Source organism: Myodes glareolus, chromosome 11, assembly GCF_982192425.1.
Source record: "Myodes glareolus chromosome 11, mMyoGla1.1, whole genome shotgun sequence".
NCBI classification, from domain to species: domain Eukaryota; kingdom Metazoa; phylum Chordata; class Mammalia; order Rodentia; family Cricetidae; genus Myodes; species Myodes glareolus.
In genome coordinates this window covers 52311751-52339555 of record NC_142036.1, presented here as the reverse complement: position 1 = coordinate 52339555, position 27805 = coordinate 52311751, and the positions used below count along the sequence as shown (strand labels likewise).

The window sequence follows — 27805 nt, the reverse complement described above, 5'->3', positions numbered from 1 at the left end:
CAGCATCATCCCCTTCCCCACACCAGCTGTGTTTGCCTTGACGCCAGCAGGTGGGCTGGTGACCCATCTCTGCTTGGTTAAGACACAGAATTGCCACACGTGTGGAGGTATGTGCTCTGAAAAGTCAAGGCTAGGCAGGCGACCGCCATCTCAGTGAACAGTTGTCTCTGTTCAGCGACAGTGGCGATGCCTGCGGGCTGAGCAGGGGGAGCGGTACTCTCTGCCCTCGTGGCTCGTGTTATCACAGCCACGCTCTGGACAGCCAAGATTCAAGCAGGGACAAGTCCCAGCCCAGGGCAGGAGAAACCTTTTGGACACAATAAAATCCTTCCTTCTTTGGGTCAGGCAGGGTTGGGGAAATTTCTTGCCCTGCCGGCTGCATAAGGAAGAGAAGCACAGAACTCCTCCGAACAATGGCTTGGAAGCTGTCCTGGATCTCTCGTGGCTTAACTATAAAGGCTCACAACCTCCCTCGGATGTGCTGGTGAAAACGCTAGGCATATTCCTTGCAGAAGAGAAAACATGTTCCTACCCTGGCACGGGATTATCTGCCCACACAGACCTGTCACGGCTGCCCCTGGCAGTTCTGACCCGTTTGCACGGGTGGAAAGTTACTGGAGTGAGGAGGCGTTGAGGGCTCTGCCTTTCTGGCCAAGAATGTGCTCACCTGACCCAGATCACCGTGTGTCAACGGGATCCAGGCCAGTCCAGGGAAACATTGAAGTGACTGACTATGAAACATGTCAGTCTGAGTGGGTGGGGCTCCGCCTTCTTGTTTTCCTAAGTCAGGCAGGCCATGTCCTCCCTGTGAAATATTTCAAAACACAAGATTCAGAGTCGATGCTGTGCTTCTAAATTTGAGTAAGAAACAGAGTCCCTTCAGGTATTCAGGGCTTGACTACCCGAGAGCTCTTTTCAAGTGTTAAGTATCCTGACTTTTTCTGACGATATGGACAGGAAGCCCTGCAGGAGTTCTGAAAGGCTGTCTCATAGAATTTATCCTGTAAGTTGCCTGGCGATGTGTGTGCATGAGTGTGTGTGTGTGTGTGTGTGTGTGTGTGTGTGTGTGCGCGCTCACGCACGTGCATGCACGCATATATGAGGAGGCCAGAAGTTGACACTGGGGTGTGTAGCCTTCTAGGTCTACCTTACATTATCCCTGAACCTGGAGTTTGCTGATTCTGCTTGGCTTCATGCCCAGTGAGCACCAGGGATCCACCTGTCTCTGCCCCTGGCCCTGCCCACCAGGGTCTCTTTTTAAAGAAAGAATTCAAAAGCACAAGTAATTTTTCTAAGACCGAGGAGAGGAACCAAAGGCCAAAGTTCTGGAGCTCTATCCCCAAACAGCCTTCTCTGGAAAACTCGGGAAACTAGCTGATTTCCAGGGGAATTAATTTATTATCCTTGAACAAGAAATCGATTCCATGTGGTGGGAATCGTGTTCTTTGGTTTGGGCTTAAAGGATTTTCTGCACCCCTAAATGGCTTTCCATGATCTTTTCCATCGCTTTGGAGTTTTTCATGAAATGCCTTAGCAAATTTCATCAAATGAGCCTTTCAGCTTGATGAAGGACTCCAGGACTCTCATTATTCCATTTCTTCCTGAACTGACCTTTTAATTTTATGCAAGATGCACAGGGGCAATTTGTCTTGTCTGGTTCTAATAGCACATTGCTGTAAGGGTGGTTAGTCGCCAGACACACGCATTCGTCACTGGCGGTTGTATGTACTAGCTCAATTCTTCTTACATTAACTGGAGAACGAGAGAGAGAGAGAGAGAGAGAGAGAGAGAGGAGAAAGAATTTTACCCATAGATACAGAGAACACTCTGATCATTTCTCTCCCGCAGGCCCCTCTGTATACAGAACACTGGTGAGATGTTGGGGGAGATACACAGGCCATAAGGACTTCATATGTAAAGGGCGTGGAAAGGGAACACAACCTGATTTTGGAGTAAGAGAATTAACACCAGCTCTGTTGACTCAGAGCAGCACCTTGTTTGGTGCTAGACAGCGGAAAAGTAAGCTTGAGAAGGTTGTAAGAGTGAGGCAAAGCATTGGTGCTCAAAGGAGAGACAGTGCGTTTGCACTAGGAAAGGGTGCAAGAGGCTCCAGAAGGGAAGAAGCATGTGTGAAGACAGTTTGTCATCCCAGGACAGAAACAGAAGGGAGGCCAAGCTAGAGCCTTCTACCTACCTGTAGCACAAGCTGGGCTTTTGGTTTTTGTTTTTATCCCTGCAATCCATTTAGTATTAGTACTTTTAATAAAATATAGTAAAAGTAAATTGCTAGGAAAATGAAACTTCAAAATAATACATAAGATAGAAGCCAAGGGCTGGAGAGATGGCTCAGCCATTGAGAGCACAGCTGTTCCTTCAACGGCCCCAAGCTTGATTGCCAGCACCCATGTTAGACAACTCCGGCTCCAGGGGGATCTGGCTCGTTTGCTTTCTGTGGGCACCTGGCCTCATGTGCACGCATCTACACACACACACACACACACACACACACACACACACACACAATTTTAAAATAATAAAAAATAGTAGCATGTCTTAAAATAGAAACCCAAATCTTATCAGACTCTAGCAGCTATGTAATCATTGGCTAAGAGTTGCCACAGTCCCTGCATGCTCTCTCTTCCTCCCCCCTCCCCATCACACTGCTGGCCAGAAGCGGTGTGCAGACAAGTCCAGGGGTCACACTCTGAGTAACAACATTCTTTGATAAGGACAACCCATGACAGGACAAAGGGCTCGTGGGAGGCTGTGTGTGGTGTTCTTCAAGGTCACCGAGAGCAGACTAAAGAACCTTGGGGATAAAGACAAGGTTGGAGATTCACTCATGACTGGCGATAGGGGACTGTGGACTCCAAAGCCTTCCGGGAGCTGCTTACAGTCCCAGACATTTGAGGGAGGAGGTCACAGCCGTATCCAGAAAAGCATGGGGTAGGGTGAGGCAGATGGGACGTGATGGGGCTGAAGGGCAGCATGGCGGTTCAGTGCAGAGAGGGTATCTGATTCTAAGTGTGATCCAGGATAATTCCATTCTTAATGACTGACTGGATGTGAGAAGGGGGAAGGGAGACAATCTCATTATTTTACAGGCGAGGAAACGGGCCCAGAGTCATGACATAGCTGTGACCAGATACTCTGATTTCTGCCTCAGGACAAGTGTTTTGTCCCGTGGCTGTGGTGAGACATACTAGGCGTAACCCACAGCCTCCAGCTTTGTCCACCCTGATGCCACTCGCTACAGCCCGGCTGGCGTCTCTGTACCCTCTACTCATGGCCAGTGTCTCAATGACAGCAGCCACTCCGGGACTTCCCTGCATCTGGAAGGAACCAGTTAAACTCACATTGACTCTGCTTAGACAGTTGGATGGAATTTTAATACTTTTCTTTGAAAAGAACAAAGATTATTTTCATCTCTAAGTCAAACTTCTATGGGCAGTCACCAAATAATGTAAATCACCTTTTCTGGTCTCTCTTATCGCTGAGTTGACTGCAGACACTGGCTGTGGAGTATTGATGTCCAGAGTGGGGCAGGTTTGAGAATGTATTCAAAGCCTTAAGAGATTCCTTGGGTGCTATTCCAGTCTTAGGCCATCATCAAAGGAGGGGACCCTAGCAAACAATGCATCTTGACAGTGGGTTCAGTGGCCCAAAAGAGTTCTAGTCTGCCCAGCTCTCCAACAGTTCCCACACCCCTCCAATCCAGCTCACCTGGCGTCTTAGGTTAAACAAGTCTGGTGGCTAGAGAGGAGAGTTCATTCAGATGAACAGCCATTGATTGGAGCCTACACGTGTAAAACATCATCGGGCGCCAAAGGGAGCCCCAGATGAGAAAGACAGACGTGAGAGAGAGAGGAAGCATTCTCATTGGGAAGTTCACAAAACTCTCATGAGAACAGCTTAAGATGAAATTTTGCCATTCCTGCCCTCTGCCTGGCCCTGCTCAGAGCCCAGGCCCTCTTTGGCTTTCCCTGGGAAAGAAACACAAACATCAGTGGAAATACACAATTAAAATATTAACAGGTTTAGGCATCCCTGAGTGTCTAAACAGCAAAGACTGGGTGACTATGGCAAAACTGGTAGCCTTTGAAGGGCCTGGGGTTCTTTGCTGCATTGACGCTGTCCAGCTGGTATCTGCTGTTGGGTTTATGTCCTAAATCTATTAGACAAAGAGAGCAGAAGATAACGTTTGGGTGTTGGAGGCCAACTTGGTTTGATTGCATTGTCGTGTTCAACCATAAGTGTCCTGAAATGTACTCCTTGGCAAGCGTGTGGTTAAATTTTTGGAGAACATTATTTCTATAGAGTGGAAATAAAGTTCTGCAGTCTCAGTGGTTTGGGGATAGCAGCAGAAGTCAGTGATGTCCCTCCTTGTCCTCCAGCGCTTACTCTGCCACAAAGAACAGGTCGCCTGGTGGTACCTAGCTGACACCCAGCAGTTCAGGGTGAGCTAAGTGCATTCTGGGCACCACACCAACCTGAATGGAGGCTTTAATTCCTTTCTTAATGCTTCACAATTCTGTCTCAGTCCTCGTGCGGACGCAGGTGTTGTGGCTGGTTGATGGGGTTTAACCATTTCTGGAAATATGCTGACACTAAGGCTTTGTCTCCTTACTGCACTGGAAACAAAAACAAAACACAACCTTCTTCTTAAAAACAAAGCATCCATCCAGAGCCCAAGAATGTCCTGCATCAACAGTCCTAAGCCTTCCGCACTCAACTGAAGAAGTCTTTCATCCCAGATGGATGAGCCAGAGATCTGCTGCTCAGAGAGATCACTGCCAAGGTCAAGTCCGCTGGCCTTGGCCAAGAACTTACTGCGCGTGGCAGGAACTTGGGGGACACCTGCAGAAACAGGGCATAGCGAGCTACTGATTATCTGTGCAGACAGACAGGCTGAGCACTCAGTGAGCAGGTCCAGGCTGCAGGAAGAGAAGAGTGTGATGGTGGGGTGGACGGGCTGTTCCCAAGCTGTGTATTTCCTTTGTATTAAGAATGATGCCTTTTAGTGGGTATCCTCATCATGGGGTCAAGACCCTGATGGGGATACATACTGAGCTAATGGGAGCTCACTGACTCCAGCCTGACAGCAAGGGAATTAGCAAACTAGGCCCTCTGAATATAGATGACAATTGTTTGGCTGGAACCACTGGCAGGGGGACCAGGATTTATCTCTAGTGCCTGAACTGGCTTTTTAGAACCCATTTTCTATGGAGGGATACCTTGCTCAGCCTAGATATAGTGGAGAGAGACTTGGTCCTGCCTCAAGCAACTGCTAGACTTTATTGACTTACCATGGGAAGCCTTACCCTCTCTGAGGAGTGGGTGGAGGGTAGGGGGGAAAGGTAGAGGGAGTAGAAGGAGGGGAGGGAGTGGGAACTGGGATTGGTGTGTAAAATGAAAGAGATAGGTTTTTTTTTAATTAATTAAAAAAAGAATAATGCCTTTAAGTGTGAGTCATTCAGGAAGTCCTGCTAGAGGAGATAGGTTTGAAGTTTATAAGGAAACAAAAACTTGGGTCTGTGGGACTAAGCTGAGGGCAGCTGGGGTCACAGTGAGCTGAGGTCTAACAAGGGGAGTCCCGGAATGTGTTAGCGGGACTGTGGTTCGGGATGCACACATTAATCTTGTGAGGAGTCTGTAACTGCCCTTTTAGCACCTCTGATATAATATACAACCCGTGTCTGGATGATGGGGCAAGGCTCCGTTCTTCAGACTGTAGAAGCAGAGTCTCTTCGATATGTCCATTAATATGGGGCTTTAAGTTACAATCACTTTATTCTTCCCGCAGAATCTTGTCTCATTCCCACAACAAAAGAAGGAGGAAGGGAAAGAGGCAAGATGGAGGGGGAGGGAGAAAGGAGGGAAAGAAGAAAGGAAGGGAAGAGGAGGGAAGGGCAGGGGAAGAGAGGGGAAGGAAAGAGAGAAAAATATTGCTTGAAAAACACTTTAGTGGCAGAGAGAGAACATCCAAATGGACAAAATCAGAAAAGAAAAGGTGGACATAACAACAGACATAAAGAAATCCAGAGAATCATCAGGTCATATTTCAAAAGCCTGTACTCCACAAAATTAGAAAACTTAAGGAAACGGACAACTTTCTGGATAAATATCACTTACCAAAATTAAACCAAGACCAGATAAGCAAATTAAACAGACCTATAGCTGCTGAAGAAATAGGAACAGCCATCAAAAGTCTCCCAACCAAAAAAAGCCCAGGACCAGATGGTTTCAGCTTAGAATTCTACAAGATTTTCAAAGAAGTAATACAATACTCCTCAAATTATTCCACACAATCGAAACAGAAGGAACAGTGCCAAACTTATTTATGAGGCTACAATCACCCGATACCAAAACCACATAAAGACATTACTAAGAAAGAGAATTACCAATCTCATGAACATTGATGCAAAATACTAAATAAAATACTGGCGAATTGAAAACAAGAACACATCAGAACCATCATCCACCAAGTCGGCTTCATCCCACAGATGCAGGGATGGATGGTTCAACATATGAAAATATGTCAACGTGATCCACCATATAAACAAACTGAAAGGTAAAAACCACATGATCATCTTATTAGATGCTAAAAAAGCTTTCGACAAAATACAATATTCCTTCATGATAAAGGTCTTGAAGAGAGCAGGGATACAAGGAACACACCTGAACATAATAAAGGCAATATACAGCGAGCCAACAGCCAACATCAAACTAAATAGAGAGAAATCAGGAACAAGACAAGGTTGTCTACTTTCTCCATATCTATTCAATATAGTTCTTGAGGTCCTAGCTAGAGCAATAAAACAACAAAAGAAGATCAAGGGGATATAAAATGGAAAAGAAATCAAACTATCACTATTTGCTGATGATATGATAGTTTACATAAGCGACCCCCAAAAATATCTACCAAGGAACTTCTACAACTCATAAACACTTTCAGTAATATAGCAGGATATAAGAGTAACTCAAAAAAATCAGTAGCCCTCCTGTACACAGATGATAAATTGGCTGAGAAAGAAATCAAAGAAACATCACCCTTCACAATAGCCACAAAGAGCATAAAATATTTCAGAGTTGCTCTAACCAAACAAGTGGAAGACTTGTGTGGCAAGAACTTTAAATCTTTAAAGAAAGAAATTGAAGAAGACACCAGAAAGTGGAAAGATCTCCTATGCTCTTGGGTAGGTAGAATTGACATAGAAAAATGCAATCTTAGCTGGGCGGTGGTGGCGCATGCCTTTAATCCCAGCACTTGGGAGGCAAAGGCAGGTGGATCTCTGTGAATTCGAGACCAACCAGGTCTACAAGAGCTAGTTCCAGGACAGACTCCAAAGCTACAGAGAAACCCTGACTCAAAAAATAAAAAATAAACAAACAAACAAACAAAAAAGGCAATCTTACCAAAAGCAATCTACAGATTCAATGCAATGCCCAGCAAAATTCTTCACAGGACTTGAAAGAATGGTACTTAACTTCATATGGAAAAGCAAAAAACCCAGGCTAGCCAAAGCAATCCTGCATAATAAAAGAATTTCTGGAGGCATCACAATCCCTGACTTCAAACTCTACTACAGAGCTAAAGTACTGAAAACAGCCTGGTATTGGCATAAAAACAGACAGGAGGATCAATAGAACCAAATCGAAGACCCAGATATTAATCTACACACCTTCAAACCCCTGATTTTTGACAAAGAAGCAAAAATATTAAATGGAAAAAGCATATTTAACAAATGGTGCTGGCATAACTGAATAACAACATGTAGAAGAATAAAAATAGATCCATATCTATCACCATGTACAAAACTCAAGTACAAATGAATCAAAGACCTCAACATAAAGTCAGCCACACTGAATCTCATAGAAGAGAAAGTGGGAAGTACACTTGAATGCATTGGCACAGGAGACCACTTCCTAAATATAACCTCAGTAGCACAGACACTGAGAGAACCAATTAATAAATGGGACTTCCTGAAACTGAAAAGCTTCTGTAAAGCAAAGGACATAGTCAACAAGACAAAACAACAGCCAACAGAATGGGAAAAGATCTTCACCAACCCCACATCAGACAGAGGTCTGATCTCCAAAATATACAAAGAACTCCAGAAATTGGTCATCAAAAGAACAAATAATCCAATAAAAAAAAAAAGGAGTACAGACCTAAACAGAGAACTCTCAACAGAGGAATCTAAAATGGCTGAAAGATACTTAAAGAAATGTTCAGCATCCTTAGTCATCAGAGAAATGCAAACCAAAACAACTCTGAGATGCTATCTTAAACCTGTTAGAATGACCAAGATCCAAAACACTGATGACAACTTATGCTGGAGAGGTTTTGGAGTAAAGGGAACACTCCTGCATTACTGGTGAGAGTGAAAGCTGGTACAGCCCTTTTGGATATCAGTGTGGCTATTTCTCAGAAAATTAGGAAACAACCTTCCTCAGGAACCAGCATTACCACTTTTGGGTATATATCCAAAGGATGCTCAATCGTGCCACAAGGAAAACTATGTTCATACCAGCATTGTTTGCCATAGCCAGAACCTGGAAACAACCTAAATGCCCCTTGACCAAAGAATGGTCAATGGGAAAATGTGGTACATTTACACAATGGAGTAAGTACTACACAGCAGAAAAAAATAATGACATCTTGAAATTTGCAGACAAATGGATGGAGCTAGAAAACATCATTTTGAGTGAGATAATCCCGACCCAGAAGGACAATTATCATATGTACTCACTCATAAGTAGTTTTAAAACATAAAGCAAAAAAAAAAAAAGCCTACATATCACAATCCCAGAGAACCTACACCACAATGAGGACACTAAGAGAGACTTACATAGATCTAATCTACATGGGAAGTAGAAAGAGACAAGATCTCCTGAGTAAATTGGGAGCATTGAGAACTTGGGAGAGGGTTAAAGGGGAGGGGAGAGTCAGGGAGGAGAGCAGAGAAAAATGTAGAGCTCAATAAAAATCAATAAAAAAAGAAAAACACGTTAGCATTTTTAGTCATCAAGGAAATGCCAAATACCACTACAATGAGCTGATTCCACACACCACAGTTGGAGCAGCTATCGTTAAGAAAAGAAATGACAACAGATGTTGGTGAGGGTATGGAGGAAGATGAGCCACTGCTGGCAGCAGAATAAACTGGTACAGCCACTATGGAAATCAGTGTGGAACTGTTTCAACTAGACTAAAAATGGAACTACTATGTGATCCTGCTGTGCCACTCCTGGCAAACGACCGAAGGAGCTAAGTGAGTATATGATTCCCGTCGCCCAGATGAGGAAGCTGCCCAGACAGCCATGGAAAGATGAAAGGCTGAAGCAAAGGTGGTGCGTCCACACAGCAGAGCTTTACTCTGCTGGGATGGGGAAAGAAATGGTGTCGTTTACAGAAAAGGGGGTGAAACTGATAACGAACATGTTACGCTAAATACACCTGACTCAGGAAAACATATATCATGGTTTAAATATATCTAGGTTTAAATACAAATATTAATATGTAAAATATAAAAGGGATTATTGGTGAGAGGGAGGGGCCTGGAGGGAAGAAGGGAACAAAAGAATGAGTAGAAGAAAGAGAAAATGCCACATTTTCTCTCACAGGTGGAGTCTAGATATAACCATATGTACGTGTGTATGATGTGTGTGTGTGCGTGTGTGTGATATGAAGGCAAAAAGGAGGACTGTTTGAGGGAGGAGGAGGACCACTGGGAAGGAAGAAGACAGAGGGAGTGATATGAGCAAAACCAAAGATTTGAGTATAAAAAATATAATGAAGTCCACTATGTCGAGCACTACATTCGGTAGCAAGAAGAACTAAAAATTATTACACACATGTATGAAGTGATCAAAGAATAAATGTCAACGTTCTGTTGAACCTTCTATTTGTGAAAAGATATAACTTTCCTGAGTACTGTACCTGGGGACCAGTAGTGTCCCTGTAGAGGTTCCTTATGACATCGTGGGTTGGTGGCTGTTTAGACTACAGTCTGCTAGAGTCTTGCAGCCTTGGGACTGTAATAAAGAGACTGAAGTGCTGAGGAAATTGACCAAACTCATCCAGCCGTTATTACTGTGCGAAGATTACTCAAGCATGTAGACAAGAAAGACGTTAGTCCTTTCTCAAAACGTCTCTCTGCCCGCTGCTGTTGCTTAGAGGCAGGCAGTGGGACTCTGAACTAAAGCTAAGACATAAGCTAAAAAGTGAAACTTCCTGGTCTCTGATTGCTACGTGCTTCTAAGGTTCAGGAAACTGTGACAACGCAAATGCAGACATTCACTACATTTTTTTTTTATTAAGAACTTTGACAGAACTGGACACTTTCTTTGACTAGTGTCAGGTATTTAAAGAATAAACAGCTAACTGGCTCTTTTGGGAAAACTGGACTCTTTGCAAAACCAAGTGCTGGAAACAGAAACTGTTAGCAAAGTTTCCCAGCGGGAATTTCTTAGGGAAAATTCAATGTCTTCTATCCATTTTGCTTTGATAGGAGACCACCATTAGCTAGTGTCCTAAGTGTGCGTCCCCCCCCCCCGCTTCCCCGCCTCTCTCTCCTGTGTGTCCTTACTGTAGAGATGATCTAAAAAAAAAATAATAATAATAGAGAAACTCCAAGGTGACCTTGGAGTCTATAATCCACTTAGAGTAATTGAGAGTTTTTATTTTTAGGCAAAACACAGAGGACAAAGGAATATTGAGTATAATCCAGAATTTAACAGTGAAGTGTTTAACTCCCAGGACCTCAGATTGGTCCTAAACGACAGGTCTCCTCTTGGGTGTCTCAGACTTCTGTTTAGATGGTTCAGGCTTATTTTGATGGGGATAGCAGGTAACCAGAAGGAAGAGGGCTGCTGAAGCTGCCTAAGTGTGCTTGTTGGAAGGATGCCCCCGCCACGTTTTCCTATACTAATTTCCAATGCTAATCCTGGCAAAGTGTTATGTTTAGCCCATTGGCAAAAGCATTCACTATCTCCCCTCCAGAGGCTGGACCTGGAGGCTCTCCCCACTTCCTGTAAGACACATACCCCTACTGCACCATATAAGGCAACAGGACTAGACAGAAAATGGCTGTCCTTTCTCGGCTTGCTTTCTCTAAGCCAAAGAGACGTTCTAGCACTGGCCAGGAAAGTACATGTCTATCTCCCGTCAACTGAACATCTTCAGAGGACCAGTGTTGGTGCTGATGAGGCCTGTTGGGGCTCTCCTGTAAGACAAGTTCTGTGTGTCTGTCAGAAGGAATGAACCGGAAGGAGACAGGTCAAGATAGCACCTCACCCTTCACGTATTTATTTTTTAAAATAAATTTTGTTGTGTGTATTTGATACTAAACAGGATGCAATAGGATGCTTATAGACAATGGGGTGCTTACAGTGGAACGTATTAACATACATTAACAGGAAGCTAACTTTTCTTTTTTAGCAAGAGCAGCTAATATCTAGTCCTTGAACATCACTCCACCCAATCTTAAAAACATTTTTTATGAGTTGTAGATCCCATATGTATCTATTCATGTTCTTTCATCCACAGTCCAGTTATGTGGCTCTTTCCAGTCAGCAGGAAGTCAAAGCCCCTACCCCCTTGCTAATAGCAGTAATAATGCTGATAGCTCGCCTCTACTCTTGGAGCCCTCCAACGTTTATAGCTTTTGTTAGGCCTGAGATATAGTTCAGTTGGTAAAGGGTTTGCTGTACAAGCATGTGAGCCTGAGTTCAGTTCCTCCAACCCCCACTGAAACAGCCAGATGTGTTGTTGGCACGTGCTTGTGATAGCACTTCTAGGGGTTGGGGGAAGAGTGGAGTAAGGAGGTCCTGGTGGGAGACCTTGTCTCAAGAAAACCAAGTAGAGTGTTCCTGAGAAGTTATACTTGAGGTGGACATCTGACTGGCCTTCACACATATGTCCGCCAAGGCAACAGGGATTCCACACACACATACACACAAAATTGGAATTTTGTTATGTTTTCAATAAGGAGAATTGAAGCCCCAGGGCTCTGCGCATGCTAGGTAAGTCCTCTGTCACCGAGCTGCATCCCCTGGTCCTTCTACTTTTCATTTGGAGATGGGGTCTCACTAAATTGCCTAGGCTGTCCTTGAAACTCACTCTGTAGTCCAGACAAGCCTTAAACTTGTGATTCTCCTGTCTGAATCCCAAGTAGCTGCGCCACCATGCCCGACTGCTGAGTTCACTCTATGAATCCTTTTCTCAGTATGGGTACTGTGTTTCCAGCTAATCTGCTCCTGGCCTTCCCTGCTCTAAAGGCTCTCTGATTGTGAGTAGGAGCTTTTTGGTAAATAGAGAACCTAGTTCTGATGCTGTACCAGTGGAAGTCATTCTTTCTGTTCTCTTCATGTACTTGCCCAGGAAGCAGCCAGACAGGTAGACAGTTGTCCACACCATCCTCCCGCTGGACTCCCGGAATCCCTCCAGCCCTGTGTCTTTCAAGCTGTTTGAACTCTTGTCTTTTGGGAAATTCACTGTAAGAAATTTTTTCTTTGTTGAATTTCTGTGGCCAGAAAGTACAGCCACACAAACATGGTTTTCTGTGCATCAGCTGTACTAGGAGAGCCCAAAGAATGGAGTTTGTAAGCCCTTCATCTTCTCTGAACTAGCAAGCCCACGTGCAGTATTGGTTCCATTCGCCTGTGTCCTTAGAGCTAGGTCCAGCAGCCAGGAGGCCCCTTGCCACCCATGACCAAACACTTCCCAATGTCTGCCTGAGCCCCCCGACCCACCGCTCTGCTCCATTCCGGGCTTGTCTACAAATTAAACACTGCCAGGTGTCATGTAAGAGGCATCTTGGCAAGGAGAGTCAAGAGGGAGGTTTTCTTGGCAAACACAAAATACAAGTACTGTAAAGAGCTACTAAATAAATTTGCGTTGGTTTAGCCAGGGAATTTCAGTCCTGGGGGACTTTGGGTTGGTGGAGGGAAGTGGAAGGCTGAAAACATTTTGTAAGTCTCAACTGTCAGCTGATGACTCTTTATTTGCTCATTCTAAGAAAAGTCTGTGACGACAGACATTTGTAAAGTCGTGTCCTCTTGTTTTAATGATTGCTTTTTCCTACTGTGAGACAAGGTGCGGGGCGGGGGCTCTCCATCCTTTGATCAAGTTTAAGTTGGTTCTCTGTGTACACAGCGGTAAAGGCGGCAACACACTGCCTGCCTATCAGGGAAGCCGGCTTCTTATGGCTGGATGGAGACCAACACTGGGTCTACAGGAATTCATTTCTGAGTCACTGGCCCCGTCTAAAAGAGGGTATAGAACCCCAGCTCACACAGAAGCCACTGTCATAATTTCCCATCCCGTGTAGCTGTTGGAAGGAGGTGGAAAGGGGCAGGAGGAAACCGGGACTGGGTGAAAATGTCTGACGTCATTCACTGGAGGAGGAGCTCTGCACTCCTAATGGTGCGAGTTCACATAGCAGGTTCTCACTGTCAAGGAGATATTCCCATAGATGGCTCCTAAAAGCATCAGGATAAGTACGGGACCTGGTGAATGGTTAGGAGTATTGATCTGAAGGGCCTCCTCTTCACACTTTATTTGGTTCAGATTGCAGGGACACACTGTGGAGCTAAAGGAAATATAATCAACACCTGTGATGACTGTGTGTACTGTGGACCCTAGATAGCGTCAGTGGTCAAGGAAGGAGTCTATGACGACAGGTTCAGGATCCTAAGAGCCACAAAACTGCGGCCCACTCAGGAAATAACATTTAAAATAAATATGCCTTTGCAGTCTCTTCCCAATGAGACCCTTAGCAAACCTGCCAGTGGCCATTTTTCCTTTAGTCCTGTGTTAGAAATCATGGCCCTAAACAGCACAGAAGTGAGAGAAATAGACAACAAGGCCCTGAAAGACTTTACTTAGAAGTAGAGTAAAGGGAAGCAAACCTTCCTGCGCAGACAGGAAGGAGGTTTCTAATCTGTCTCTTGTATTGCCCCTTTCCTGCCATGTCCGCTCTTTCTTTCTACAACACCCACAATCATAGTGGAATTAGGACCTTGTTGGAAGTGCAGTTTTACATCCCTCTCACACTTACATCAGACTGTGACTATTTCACAGAACCCAGACACTACGAATGAGGTGTGCAAAGATCTGACTACATGAAAATATGACAGTTACTGTACACAAGACTTAAAAAGCAACCTAGACAGTAGTATTTACCACCAATATAACCAAATTATTGCTACCCACAATATGTAAAGAACATCTTCACATAATCCAAAAGAAAAACAGCTCAAGTTTCAAAATGGATAAAATGTGGATAAGCAGGAAAAATGACAGTCATTAAATATTAAACTTCTTTTTTTGACATATCTCTATATGAAAATATTATCTAAAATGCTCAATGTGTAAGTAATGTCTTCAGCATCACAATTTCAAGGAGCAAAAATAAAATAAAATTTAAACAATTGAAATATCTGTAGGGAAGAGTTGAGTCCCGCTATGGTTTCTCTGAGAAACAAATTATTCAAGCCTGTCATGGAGAATGAGACAGACCCTCGGCTTGTGTAAATCCCTGCCAGACATTTGCTGAATGAGAAAAACAGATCACTTCATGGTACCATGTGATAAAGCCTGGGAAGGAAAAGGCTATAGGAATATAAAACCATCATCCTTCCCCCGTAAATTTTTTTTCAGGAATAGAAAAATTTGAAAATCAGAAAAATAAAAAAATATTTTCAAAAGGCATAGAAATCCTATTACAAGTATTTCTCCGCATTCTTAGTCTTATAAAACATTGGTTATCTTCACAAATTTCCGTAATAAAAATATATTATTATTTTGTCATTCCACTATTAGTAGACAATACGTTAGCTAGTTTCCAAATAGTGTTATTAAACATGATGAAGTAACAAACATCTTTGTAAAATAAAATATGTCTGTTTGTGGTCACAAAGACCAACAACACCACGCAGGGAGATAGCAAGCCTAGCTGGAGACACTGGGTGCCTGTGAATGTAGATTTGAAGATCTTTTTGTTGCTTTGGGTTAGTCATTTTTGGTTTTGTGGTTTTATTTTGATTTTTTGTTACTGTGTTTTGAGGCTGGCCTCAAGCTCCAGGCCTTCTTCCTGCCGCAGCATTCCAAGAGAGAGAATTATAGACGTGTGCCATCATGACTGGTGGCATCTTAGCAGGACTCTAAACGACCCCACATAGAGGCAGAGCACTGGGCCCCACTTCCCAAACCTCAGTTGTGGTCCTTGTGATCTCAGTGTGGAAAGAGAGCAGCCGGCTCCACTGAGGACACTCTCCTTAGCTTTCCTAGGTCCTCTTCCTTCATCCCTCTCTCAGGTGAGTGAGTTCATCCCCTCAAAGAGCGACAGGCTCTTTCCGCCAGATGTTAGCCATGTGTATTCAGGTGCCCCTAACCATTTCTGCTTTGGGATCTAAAACAACAACCATTTCCACCACAATTCCTGTGAGTCGATACGGGCTGCCATCTCTCTGCATTAACTCCTACCTCTCCACCGAAAAACCCCCTTCTCATCTACACACACAACTGTTCACAATTTACTCCGCTCTCTGTACCCGCTCCCCCAGCCCCAATCCACGCCATCATCAGTTTTCTTTCCTTTCAACACTCCAGTCTCTTCCTTACTGATCTCTTTAGCTTTCCTTTCGTCCTCCCTAATCCACGTCTGAGATGGTCATCCAAGATTGAGATTGTAAAATCACCAACCCTGTACCACTTGTGTTCTGCGTTGGGCTTTGAGTAGCTTCTTCTCTTACTCTTGGGTAAAGATTCAGTGCCTCTCTGGACCCTACCTCATCTGGCTCCTGGGATCTCACGATTCCTTCCTGCCCAGTCCCCTTCCCAAGATTCCAGGCCCACTAGTCTGTCTTGTTGGATTGTAACAAGTAACCCAGCACCTCCTAGAGTTCTCCCCACCCTCGCGCCGTGCTTTTCTCTCCTCTCTTGGTTCATAACCTTCACCCTCAGCCCCTGTCGCTTTCCTCTGCTTTCATACTTCTGTGTTTCTCTTCGACTCACTCATCACACGTCCTAATTAGAATCTTAGCTGCTGCTTATCTGATTGTCTGCCTCTCTCTCTCTTTCTCTCTCTCTCTCTCTCTCTCTCTCTCTCGCGCGCGCGCGCGCCAGATCTGAGGACAGCAGTGCTCTTTGCTTACTGTTGGATTCGGAGCCCTGGACAATGCTCAGAGAGTGGGTGGGTGAAGGGAGAGTGAATGGCACCTGATAGGCACTCTCATCTAATGCCAAAATCAAGTTTTCCTCTTTTGCTATTTCAGTGATGTTTCAAAATGCACTCACCAAGTTAACATAATAATCTTGCTTTAAAAAAGTTTTCAAATCTAAAGCCAGACACTGAAAACTCAGCCAACCCTAACCGACTTTGTTTTGAAATTAAGAAAATAACCCAAATCCACGCTCTCGGCAAACACCAGCTGTTAACACCAGCACACCAGCCTCCTCAGAAGAGGGTAGCGGATCATCTTCTGCATCTTGAATAGTGGGGAGATATTGCTATGCACCCTCAAGCTTGGATGACCCGAAACCCACTGCACTCTTTCCTTCTGCACAAGCCAAAACGCAGAAGGCTGTCTACAGAATGTTAATGGCACAGTTTACCCTGGTGTGAATAAAGTAGCCACTTTGTCAATCAGGATGTTGATCGATTCTCTCAGATGGTTCTTTATTACCACAAGTGATGTCTTCTCAGGAGCAGGGTCCTAAGAGGGGACCAGTAGCCCCATTACATAGGAGGGAGCAGTCCCGGGTTCCAATCCTGCCCTTTCCCCTGGCTAGCTGGAGGTTCATGGGGAAAAGCCTACTTCAAAGGGGTGCTTTGAGGATAAAATAAGTTAGCACATATAAAGCGCATAGCATTTGATGGGCATGTATTTGTCACTTATAGTGCTGTTAATTCTGATTATTCACAAAAACGTTTTTCAGGCCCACAGATCTCAGTTTCTTTCTCTCTCTCTCAAACACACACACACACACACACACACACACACACACACCAAATGAGCAACAAAAAACAGAATGTTGGAGAACAATTCACTATCAATTATTTTAAGATAACTGGACTCAATGTTTTATTTTATTAAATAATCATCATTTTGATTCAAATAATAGAGTCCAGACAAGTGAGTTGGTGTATTGGATTTGCTACATGATAATCAGGAAAGAGATGGGTCAGCAGGAAGTGAGAAGACGCACCAACGGGACAAGATGGGGCCTGCCGCTGGGAGCTGCAGCTGGTGCAGTGTGAGGCTGGAGCTGTAGTACAGAAGCCCCTGTGCTTCCACCTGTATTTGACAATTTCATCCACAAATAGAAAAAAAAACCACATTGCAAATAGTGAATATACACTGCCTGTGAATAGCCTCCCAGGTTCATTCTTATTCAGCAGCCAGTTCCCCCCACACTTCCTTTATTTCTTTTGGAGGGACAACTGAGTCTAGTGAACTGAGCAAGAACTCAACGCCATTCTGTTTCAGTTCTCTGGGGGATAGCTCAGGGTGGAAACAAAATAAATCCAATTTCTGAATCTTCTTTGTCCTCAGCCCACTTGGGAATTCTCTCTGAAACTACTGTGGGCATTTTAAGTAACCCTGCTTACCCGGCAAGAACAATGTACCTTTCAGGCGAGTAGAGAGGATAAAATAACTCTGCCTCCCTGCCTTTGCATGCCAGACAAAAGCTTCAGCTATTAAATACCAGCGCTCAGTGAGCTAATGACTGGTGAGCTGGCATTGTGTGCTTGGCATCTTAGGATCTCAGCCTCTGCCCTGTGTGAACTTGTAATCTTCATCGTGTAGCTGTGTTAAGTTTGGCTGTTGTGTTATATGTTGGCATCTGGAGCCGAGGAAGCTCCAAAGCCAAAAACTGACCTCCACAGTTTGCAGGTTCAAGTCAGAAGCTCTGGAGTCTAATGGTTTTGTATTTGGTCCCCTCACTCTAATAAAAGTATGGTTGATTCCCAGCGTGGAAGCTGACCACAGCTGGTCATGGCTCGGTAGCTCTAGGTTTGTTTGGCTGCCCTCTTAATATTCAACTCTTCCTTCTGGATGCAAGCCAGCCGAGGGACAATGGCTCTGCTAGGCCCTTCTGGCCCTGAGATTCTCCTTCCAGATCAATTTCCTTTCTCCAGTTTCAGTCAGAAGAAGGATTTGAACTTTTGGCTCAGGTTTCTCGTTTTCCCTCTAGATTTTGTCTCCAGGTGTGTGACACATGGTCATGCAGCTCGCTTACTTCAGAACAAGGGTCTCAGTGAGTTTTATGGGATGGCTCTCCCCACCCCTACCCCCGTCCAAGAATCAGCCAGGTTCTGAATTGTTCGGAGCAGCCCATGTTAGGCATCTGGAATCCATCCATTTCTCTCTTTGGCACCTGCTGCTGGACTGAACTAAACCCAGAAAAGAGTGAGGCTTGGGTCTTGCTAAGGGAAAGCAGGGTGTATGACAGAGCCTTCTAGAAGTCAGATCAGGGGTGCCACTTTAAAAGTCTGAACCGAGTGGTCTAAAGACAGAGTTGGCATTAGTCTGTCTAGTGTAGCAAGACAGACTTCAGAGTGTCCACTTTATGAACTGTTTGAGCTCAGGGCAGAGCGGATTTTATCTTATGCTATTGAACCATCTTTGACTCCTAATGTGAGATGACTGTTTTTGCATTATTAGAGAGCACCTGGTATAAAAACCCACTACAGTTTTTTCCTCAGGACTCATGCAGTTCTGAAAATGCCTAAAATTAGACTGAACTGTCTGGTTCAAGCTGTGTAACCTGCCCCTGTGGCCTTGGGCATCTTATGACCGGAATGAGTCACATCAGGTGTGTCGCCCCAAAGTTGTCCCATAGAGGGCTGGCAAACTGATGACCAAGCACTTTTCTGTCCTTAGTCAATCCTACTGCCCATGACAGCTGCTGAGTAATAAGCTACGAAGCCTCCTCCTACCTGGGACGTTAGTCACACGCCGTCTTGAGCAATCAGCTGTAAAAGACCGTTGTGGGTCTCTGTCGGCACTTGTTGCTCTTGCCCAAGATCCTTTTCGGGACTTCAGCGGGCATAACGGCTTCAGGGAAGCTCAGAAACCCAATAACCTTGTTTGGAAATGTAAGTGAGAGAGTTCGGAGCTCAGGCCCACACAGGCCTGCGCGGCTGGGCTGGTGCGAGGCGTGGCCAAGGCCAACCTTGCAGGCCCAGTCCCTGTAGTCTGCCATCTCCTGTACTCCTTTCTGATCTCTCCTCAGCCAATGGATGCCTCCTGAGAATTTTGTTGTTGCCCTCACAGGAGCCAGGTGACAGGTGTTAAAGAGACCTCCTGTGTCAAAAGCCACTGTGGACAGCTAGGAGAGGCCATGTGCCTGGCAGTGGCCCCCTCATGTGACAAAACTGTATCATCTTCATTCCCCATGCCCCCAGTGCTCCTGTGAGTCCAGTATATAGTCAGACTGTTGTCCTCATGTTTTGGGCACTGGGAGTGGGCAGAGAGGAGATGGCATCCATAACCACAGCCCACTGAAAGCAGTGGCTTCTATGGAAGGGAGATTTCTGTATGGAATGGGGTGGTACTGGCTTAGAGGCAGAGGAAACTTGCCTTGCCAAGGTGGGCACATGGGTATTCAGCTGACCTGGGCCTTATGTCCCTGACCCTAGAGACAGATGTCAAGAACACAGGAGCAGAATGAAGGCCTGAGCCAGAAAGCTCTGCTGGGTTCTCCTCAAAGCATTCTGGGAAAATGGGGCATCATTTTCATTCCTGAGCATTTTCCATTGACCACTGTTGTAAGACATACCAGCTAGGTTGTGCCAGCTCACAGGAAACCACAGCTGGCTATGCCAGTTCTGTCTCCCCCTCCCTTCTGAGCCACAACATGACCCAAGTTGGACAGAGACCAACCATTTCCCTTAGCCCTCACCACCCCAGTGGCCTGTTCTCAGATCAGGGATTGCGAAACAGACCCATGAGGACCCTGACCAACATACTATGAGTGTAAGACTCTAGAGAGCCATCAGCCCCATATACTGAAGACACTACAGTTCAGGGGACAGCGTAGCTCCCAAACCAAGTGGCCCAAAGCTAGAGTAGTTGCACTAGGTGACAGTTAGCCGCACATCTCCAGCTATAGGAAATCTCCAGGTCACGCAGCATCCCTACTCGATATGCCCCCTCCTTCCCACAGAGGCCTGCGGATTGCCTCTGAGCACATCGTTCCTTTCACAAACGAAGCGTAGACATCTCCCACAAGCTCTCTGCTGTGCCTGGGTGGCAGGAACCCGTGATGTCAGCAGGACTCCTTCCCAGCCTGTGCTAGCTGCAGCCTTCCTTGGTAACAATGCTCGGACTGTGGCTAGTGATTGACAGCTGGATGCTAGAACCTGTACCAGGAGAAGCTGTGTTAGAACACTATTGGCTTTGGCCTGTTGATAACTGTTGTCAGCCTGGAGATGAGAGGCGCGCCTGCCTACACTGAAGGCTGTTTTGGTTTGGTTTTTACCATACAATCCACTTCCCTGCAGTGGCTTCTTCTCTAAGAGGTTGGGAGACGGCAGAAAGGGCCTTTATCTGAGATCCCCACTGTCTGGGCCTTCTGTGACCTGGTATGTACTCACATAGTCAGTGGGGTGGGGACTGTCCTGCTGTTTCCTGGGTCACCTCATCTGATTGCTGATTGCACTTCACAAAGCCTCTGCTTCCTCTGCCCTTCCTCCACCTCCCACCCCCACCCCACCCCACCCACTGACTTAAGGTGTCAGCCTTCCCCTAGACATTCCAAAGGCTGCTAGCTGATTTTTTCCTCTTCTGCAGGGTACCTGTTACTCCCTAACTAAGCTGCTGCTTGTCTTCGAAGTAGTAACTAAGTAGCAAGAGCGAGTTCCAGGACAGGTACCAAAGCTACACAGAGAAACCCTGTCTAGAGAAAAAAAAAAAAATTCCTTCACATGGCCCTAGTCTGTCATAGCTTTAAAGACCTGGCTTTCTCTCCAGCCTGGGTGTTCTCTTCGGGGCTCTGTGTTCTCCTGCTGGCTGCACTTCAGTGTGTGGTCTTCTGAGTCCACTTACCTGCCGCCCGGCACCTGCTGAGACCTGCCACCACAGCCTTCTCACATCCTCCCCTTAGCCCGGGAAACTGGCTCAGTTTTTCTACTGTGAAGCTGTACCTTTCTGCCTAGTGGAAGGAATTCATTTTCTGACTTGTTTCTCTCACAATAGTGAGCTTCCATTTCTGCTGTCTCCCTGATATTATAGAGGGATTGATTTCTTATTTGTGTGCATGTGACATGCTCTCTCCCTCCTCTCTCCCCCACCCTTTTCCTCTTTCTTCTTCTCCCCTCCCCCCACCATATGATTAGCAAACATTTATTAAGGACTCAGTGCTAGGCATAGCAGTGAACCAAGCTAACCAGATCCCTCTCTGACTGGAGCTGAAGGTCTATCACATGTTTGCCCCTCTTACATTGTGAGCACCTTGTGAGTATTTTTGAGACGTACGTGGTGTCACGCTAGAGCCCAAGCTGGCAGTGAATTCACGATGTTGCCCAATCAGACTTCAAACTCCGAACCTTCCTGATTTTCCTTGGGTGCACAGGACTGGCAGGTCCACACCACCCGCAGCTGTGATGATCACACCCTGAGTACCTGTCGCAGTCCCTGGCACACAGCCGCCACTCGTTCCATGAATGATCACTGAGTGAACACCGATGGACAGAATGGGACCTCATGTGGAAGATGGGGTGCTGGCAGGTGGATTTCTTAGGGTTACTAACTACCTGGCAAGTCTCGAATGTCACATTCTACCCTCAGTACCTATGTGGTTAGCCATTCATGCGGACTCATCTTCTTGTCTTCTAGCCCCCCTGTGGCATATTCTGAGAGCTGGTGTACATTTTCTTTTTAAATCCCCAAAACACAAAGCAGCTTGTTCCGCAATGTTTTCGGATGTCCCGAAAGCTCACGTAGCCGCTGTACTCTGGCTGCCTGTCACACGCTGGTCTTGGTTTCTTTCAGGGACTTGAAACTGGACAATGTGCTGTTGGACCACGAAGGTCACTGTAAGCTGGCCGACTTTGGGATGTGCAAGGAGGGGATTTGCAATGGGGTCACCACAGCCACCTTCTGTGGCACACCCGACTATATTGCTCCAGAGGTGAGTGCACCTGCCTGGTGTGTCTTTTGAAATCTGAGTTCTGCTTAGTCCTGACTGGAAATACAACCAGCTGCTATTATGTGCTACAGCATCGCAGGGAGTAAGGAAGCTAACACCTCCGCTCTCATACACGCAGCTCATTGAATGAACGGTCATTGAAAATGTCCACAATTAGTCTAAATCAGGGTTTAAAAATATTATGATTTTTTGATTGACACTTTAATGGCTATTTATTCTGCTCTTTAATCTCTACCCAGTGATTCAATTCTAGTCCCTGTAGCAAATCTAAAGGAAAGGAGTTGTATCTCTTCCCTACAGAGGAATGAACCTAGTGTCCTTTCCCCCTCCACATTAGATACTTCCAAGCCAGTCCTGTTTTGAATATGTATCCGTCATTGTCTAGCAAGTCATACATTCTGGGCCACTTAGAAGAGAAGGCGTCTAAGCTCATGCTCTCTAGCGATGAATGAAGCGTTCACGCCAGCCCAAGAGATTTGCTTTTTCGTTTTACTATCATCTCCTATTCCCTAGTCATGAAGACTACCTTTGTTAAGCACATGCACGAGGCACCTCTCACACCGTCTCCTTTGCACAGATCCTGCAGGAGATGCTCTATGGACCTGCAGTGGACTGGTGGGCCATGGGTGTGTTGCTCTATGAGATGCTGTGTGGGCACGCCCCCTTTGAGGCGGAGAACGAAGACGACCTTTTCGAGGCCATCCTAAATGATGAAGTTGTCTACCCTACCTGGCTCCACGAAGATGCCACCGGGATCCTCAAATCTGTAAGTCTGACTTGCCCAACCAGCTTCCATCCTATTACAAATGAGCTGGCCTCATGGGCCTCTGTGTCTTTTCTAAATATCGTCTGTTAGGACATTGCCACCACCCATTAAAAAAGTTTGTGTTTCAGTCTGGAGAATCATGAATTTCTCTCGGCCTGTTTTCCTCCTACACCATTAATTCTGGGACAACTTCAGTATCAACAGGCAATGGGGGGGGGGCGTTGCCAAAAGTTAAGTGTTTGTTTCTAGCACTTATGGCTGAGTCTAAGTGAAATGAGACACTTGCTTCATGTATTCAGGCCACACCAGAGCAAGTGAGAGTCAGTTCCAGTCAGTTGTGATTCTGTTGACAATGTCCAAGGACCAGGACAGAGGAGACTTCCGCTCAGAGCTGAAAGAGGAGTGGGGTGTTGCTTCAAAACCTCCCTAGAGCTTTGGGCCACCATGTCAGCTTTTTACGCAAGACCAAATGCCAAACTCAGGTTTCTGGTCTAATATGACAAGGTGCCATCGTGAGAAAGTTTTCTTTTGTTGTTAATACATCAAACTCCTATGCCCATGTGTTACTTTGAAGTAAGAAAGATATGGAGTCGGACAGTGGTGGCGCATGCCTTTAATCCCAGTACCTGGGAGGCAGAGGCAGGTGGATCTCTGTGAGTCTGAGGTCAGCCTGGTCTACAGAGCTAGTTCCAGGACAGGCACTAAAGCTACAGAGAAACCCTGTCTTGAAAAACCAAAAATAAACAAGCAAACAAATAAATAAGTAAATAAAAGGAAGAACATGGATTTGATGCCCTTAGATTGAAAATAAAGCAGTATAACCACATTAGCTGAATTCAAAACGTATATTGTCACCTACTACATGCAGAGAGATATAAAAGTTAATTTTAAAATATACACTTCAGTGAAAATTAGAGCCAAACACCCTCTGTTGAATAATGTTTATGGGATCTCTATGGACTTTTATCCCATGAGTGTTATCAACTTATATTTAGTTCATTTACTTTTGTGATGTTAGATATTCTTTATATGGGTTTGAAACAAAAAAACAAGTTTGGTAAATTTTAGCTGCCGTGTGAAAGCCTTGTCCCCTCCAAGATGCTCCAGATTTACAATCATTGCTGTTTTGAGAATATCTGTGCAGGTCCCTGCATGCTGGGACTGAAGATGTGATTGTCCCTGAGAATTGTGTGCATCACTAAAAGTGGAAAGCTTGCACAAACCCTTCTCAGGTGAATATTGTCAGTGTGTGCCACCATTCCCGGTATGAGTAGAGGAGCTCAGGAGCCAACAGTCCTCTCCCCAAACTGAGAAAGCACTAATGCCATATAGGGTTCTACCAAACGTCTCTAGTCTAGCTTGATTTTCATAAGAACACTTTATTCGAATAGTTAGACAGTTTAGAGGGAAGGAGGAGGAGGGAAAAGACAGGGAGAAAGGCTTATCTCTGCAGACTCATGCCATGAACTTTCTTAACTTCGCAGAAGAAGATGAACTCACCTTGGTTGGCCACAGCTAACCTTGATAAGAGGCTGTGGTGACACTGCCTCGTCATGCTGCAGAGCAAAGTCTGTTGGGCTGTCACCCAGAATCTCGTTCCTTGTGACTCTCAAGGTATTCTGGGCTCTGTGGCCTACAGCAGCCACCATCGTCTTACTATTGGCTTTTCATGGAGCCTGGGTCATGTCTGATTACTGCAGCTGCTTTGACATTTTTTTGTTTGTTTTGTTTAATAAAAGAAAGACCCCGACATCTGTAGTGGAAAAAAAAAAAGGTTAGTTCAAGCTATAAAAGCCACTATGCTACCACTGAGGGCAGGAAATAATTTGCAGAGCCCCTTACATTTTTCACTAGGTGACTCTTGAATCTGCATCTCTAAATTGTTTCCCTCGCCTATTTTGAAGTTCCCAGTCTTATTCTGGTACCTGGGGTCCTCTTGAAATTGTTTCTTCAGCTAAATCAGAGGCTGCATACCACCAGTGTTTATAGCCAAACTTTCTGGACCCTAGAATGGTACCAAGAGAGGCTAAGAGTCACGTGGAATTATTAAAACTGTTTCCCCTTAAAAGGAAAAACTCAATGTAAGTACACAGTAAATACTTTCCGTAACTAGCCTTTGTCATCAGGGATGTCTTCACAGACTCATTGTTCTGACGGGAAAGACAGTTTCCAGTGCCTTCATTAGCTTCAGAGGTGCAGGCTGGGGTGAGTGTCCCCTCTCCTTACAGAAGGACTGGGAATCCTGTTACTCCCTCTCTTTGCCTTTGCTCTAAATACTGTTGGCCACAGAGAGCTCCTTAGATCACATCTATTCCCACCTTGGGTGTCATCTCCACAGTAAGGAACAGGGATCCAGGCTGACAGTGGTGAAGTTTGAAGGCCTCCAGCGTCAAACAGAGTCTGTGAAAGGGCACCCACCCATAGGGCTCCTGCTAGGGTTAAATTCAGTACTGTATGGAAACCTCCCAGGCACGCAGCAAGCAATACTCCTATTCATGCCTTCAAAGAATCTGACCTCAACATAACTGTAAAAACACCTGAAAGTTGTCAGACAAAAACTGACATTAAAAAAAAAAAGTCACCAGGAGAATTTCTGGGGCAATTTTCTATATTTTTGTCTCCCTGCCTAAAACTGAGGAACCTAAATTCTGCAATTGAGAACACGGGGCTTGATTTTACAGAGGGTCAAAGCACTTAAGTGGAAAAGTAACCATGAAAATCGCTGAAGAACAATGCCGTACTATCAGAAATGGTAATCAGTCTACTGAGGAGAGCATTTGACACCCCGAAGAGAGAAGACACTCTGTTAGGTGATCAAAATCTGTATTCTGTTCAATTCAGCAAACGTGTCGGGTAAATCTTTGGCATGCCTTGTGCTCGGAATGTGGAGATGGCAAGACTTGGCCTCCTTCTGTGGCCCACAGTCAAGGGCCTGTCAGTGAACACTTCATGTTATCCAGGAGAATCATCTTTTAAGAACATTTCTTCTCCAGAAGCAATAAGAGGAAGGTGACATAAGGGACAAGACAGAAGAAATTCCATTTAAACTGAGTAGAACAAATGGAGTTCCCTTGCGTGGACAGGGTGAGAAGGGTGTGTAGGGAGGGGAATGTTGTGCAAAGCCTCAGGCAGGAAGCAGCGAGATTGTTCCAAGAACTGTGATTCCTAGTTCTATGCCTTTGGAGCAGAGGGTGCTGTGTGGAGAGCAGTAGAACGCTGAGGTCAGGGTACACAGGCTTTGATGGGTCCAGGGGGACATTTAGAGAGTGGAGTTTATGAATCAGTTGATCACATAGCTCTGGGACTCAATACAGATGGTTAAAAATTATCTGTATGAACTTCAGGAGTAGATGTTGAGCCAGAGAGGAGTCGAGAACTGTAGGGGTGTGGGGGATGGGATGGAACTCAAGGCGCTGAAGAAGACACAGTGGGAAACCAGGAAAGAATGACTTCAGACTGCATAAGTGTAAAAAGCTGCGGCTTGTCTGCTGAAATAACCAGCCGCACAGTGTGAGCCTCCTCAAGGCTGCTGCCCGCTGGGAAGTGCTGGCAAGATGGGCATGCATGGTCCTTGCCCAGTACACGGGGTGTAGGAATGAACCTATGTTAGCAGTTAGGTAAGACAGAGCAGTTTGAAGACAGAGCAACTTTTATTTGGTTGAATATCTGGTGAAATGCCAGATGGAGCTCTGTTTTCCTGACTGATGAAACCTTGAGACCCATGACGTCCGAGAGCATTGGTGGCTTCAAGAGTCCCTAGGGCTGAACGATCAGAGCTATTGGATGCTGTCAAAAGCAGGAGGCACATTATGAGTGCTAATGTTTGAATCGTTACCAGTCCTCTTTGCTTTTAATTCTATAAAACTCTGTAATTCTTAGAAACATAAGCACAGAGACTCAGGAGATGAAAATCCTTAAGAGCGAGTTTGTCTAAATCCCTCATTTGTCGACAAACAGTGAGACTGACTGAGGCTGAAGGAGGTCACATGTTAGAATGGTGGGGGGAAAAGGTGCATTCTAGCCTTGGAATCTTGAGTCCTGTTCTGTGACTTTTTTTCAGTCGTGTCTGTGAGGCACTGGTGACAGATTTTAGCCAGAAAATCTATTTGAGAAGATTAAAAATAGCTACTGATTCCCTGAACTAAAAATAACCAATGGAAAGACTGCTTCCTCTTTTGCTTCTTTGTCCTTTTTGTTGTTGTTTTGTTTTAACGAATCCATTGAGCCTGTGAGATGGTGCGGTAGTTTGAATGTAATTGGTCCCCATAAGCTCATAGTGAGTGGCACTATTAGGAGGAGTGGCCTTGGTGAAGTAGGTATGGCCTTGTTGGAGGAAGTGTGTCACTCTGGGGGTGGGCTTTGAGGTCTTTTGTGCTCAAGATACCACCCAGTGTCTCACTTCACTTCCTGTTGCCCTTGAATCAAGATGTAGGACTCTCAGCTCCAGCACCATGTCTGCCTGTAGGCTACCATGTCCCATCATGATGCTAATGGACTAAACCTCTGAAACTGAAGCCAGCCCCAATGAAATGTTTTCCTTTATAAGAGTTGCCATGGTCATGGTGTCTCTTCACAGCAATAGAAACCCTAACTAAAACAGAGGGCTTAGTCAGTAAATGACACTTACCTCCATGAGTTTGATCCCTAGTGCCTATATGGTGGAAGGAGAGAACCAAGTTTCACAAATTTCCCTTTGAGCTCTACATGTGCCACCCTGATACATACATTGCATGCATACACATAATTACATAAATGTAATAAATTGAAAATGTAGATGTTAAACACACATGCATGCTCCAAATATCCCATCCCACCCTTTCGCTCAATGACTATGTCATTAAAACTAGCATTAGCCTCCCAGTTAACAGATGTTCAAT

The 27805-nt window shown here is 45.2% G+C and overlaps 1 protein-coding gene across 1 annotated transcript in view; it reads left to right on the top strand.

The window, feature by feature from the left end:
- The window catches only part of Prkch (protein kinase C eta), a 202015-nt gene that overhangs the window by 159244 nt on the left and 14966 nt on the right, over positions 1-27805 (top strand). The window contains exons 11-12 of the mRNA XM_048415632.3: positions 22006-22144; positions 22740-22928. Of these exons, the coding sequence (XP_048271589.1) occupies positions 22006-22144; positions 22740-22928 (328 nt within the window). The remainder of the gene's footprint in view (positions 1-22005; positions 22145-22739; positions 22929-27805) is intronic.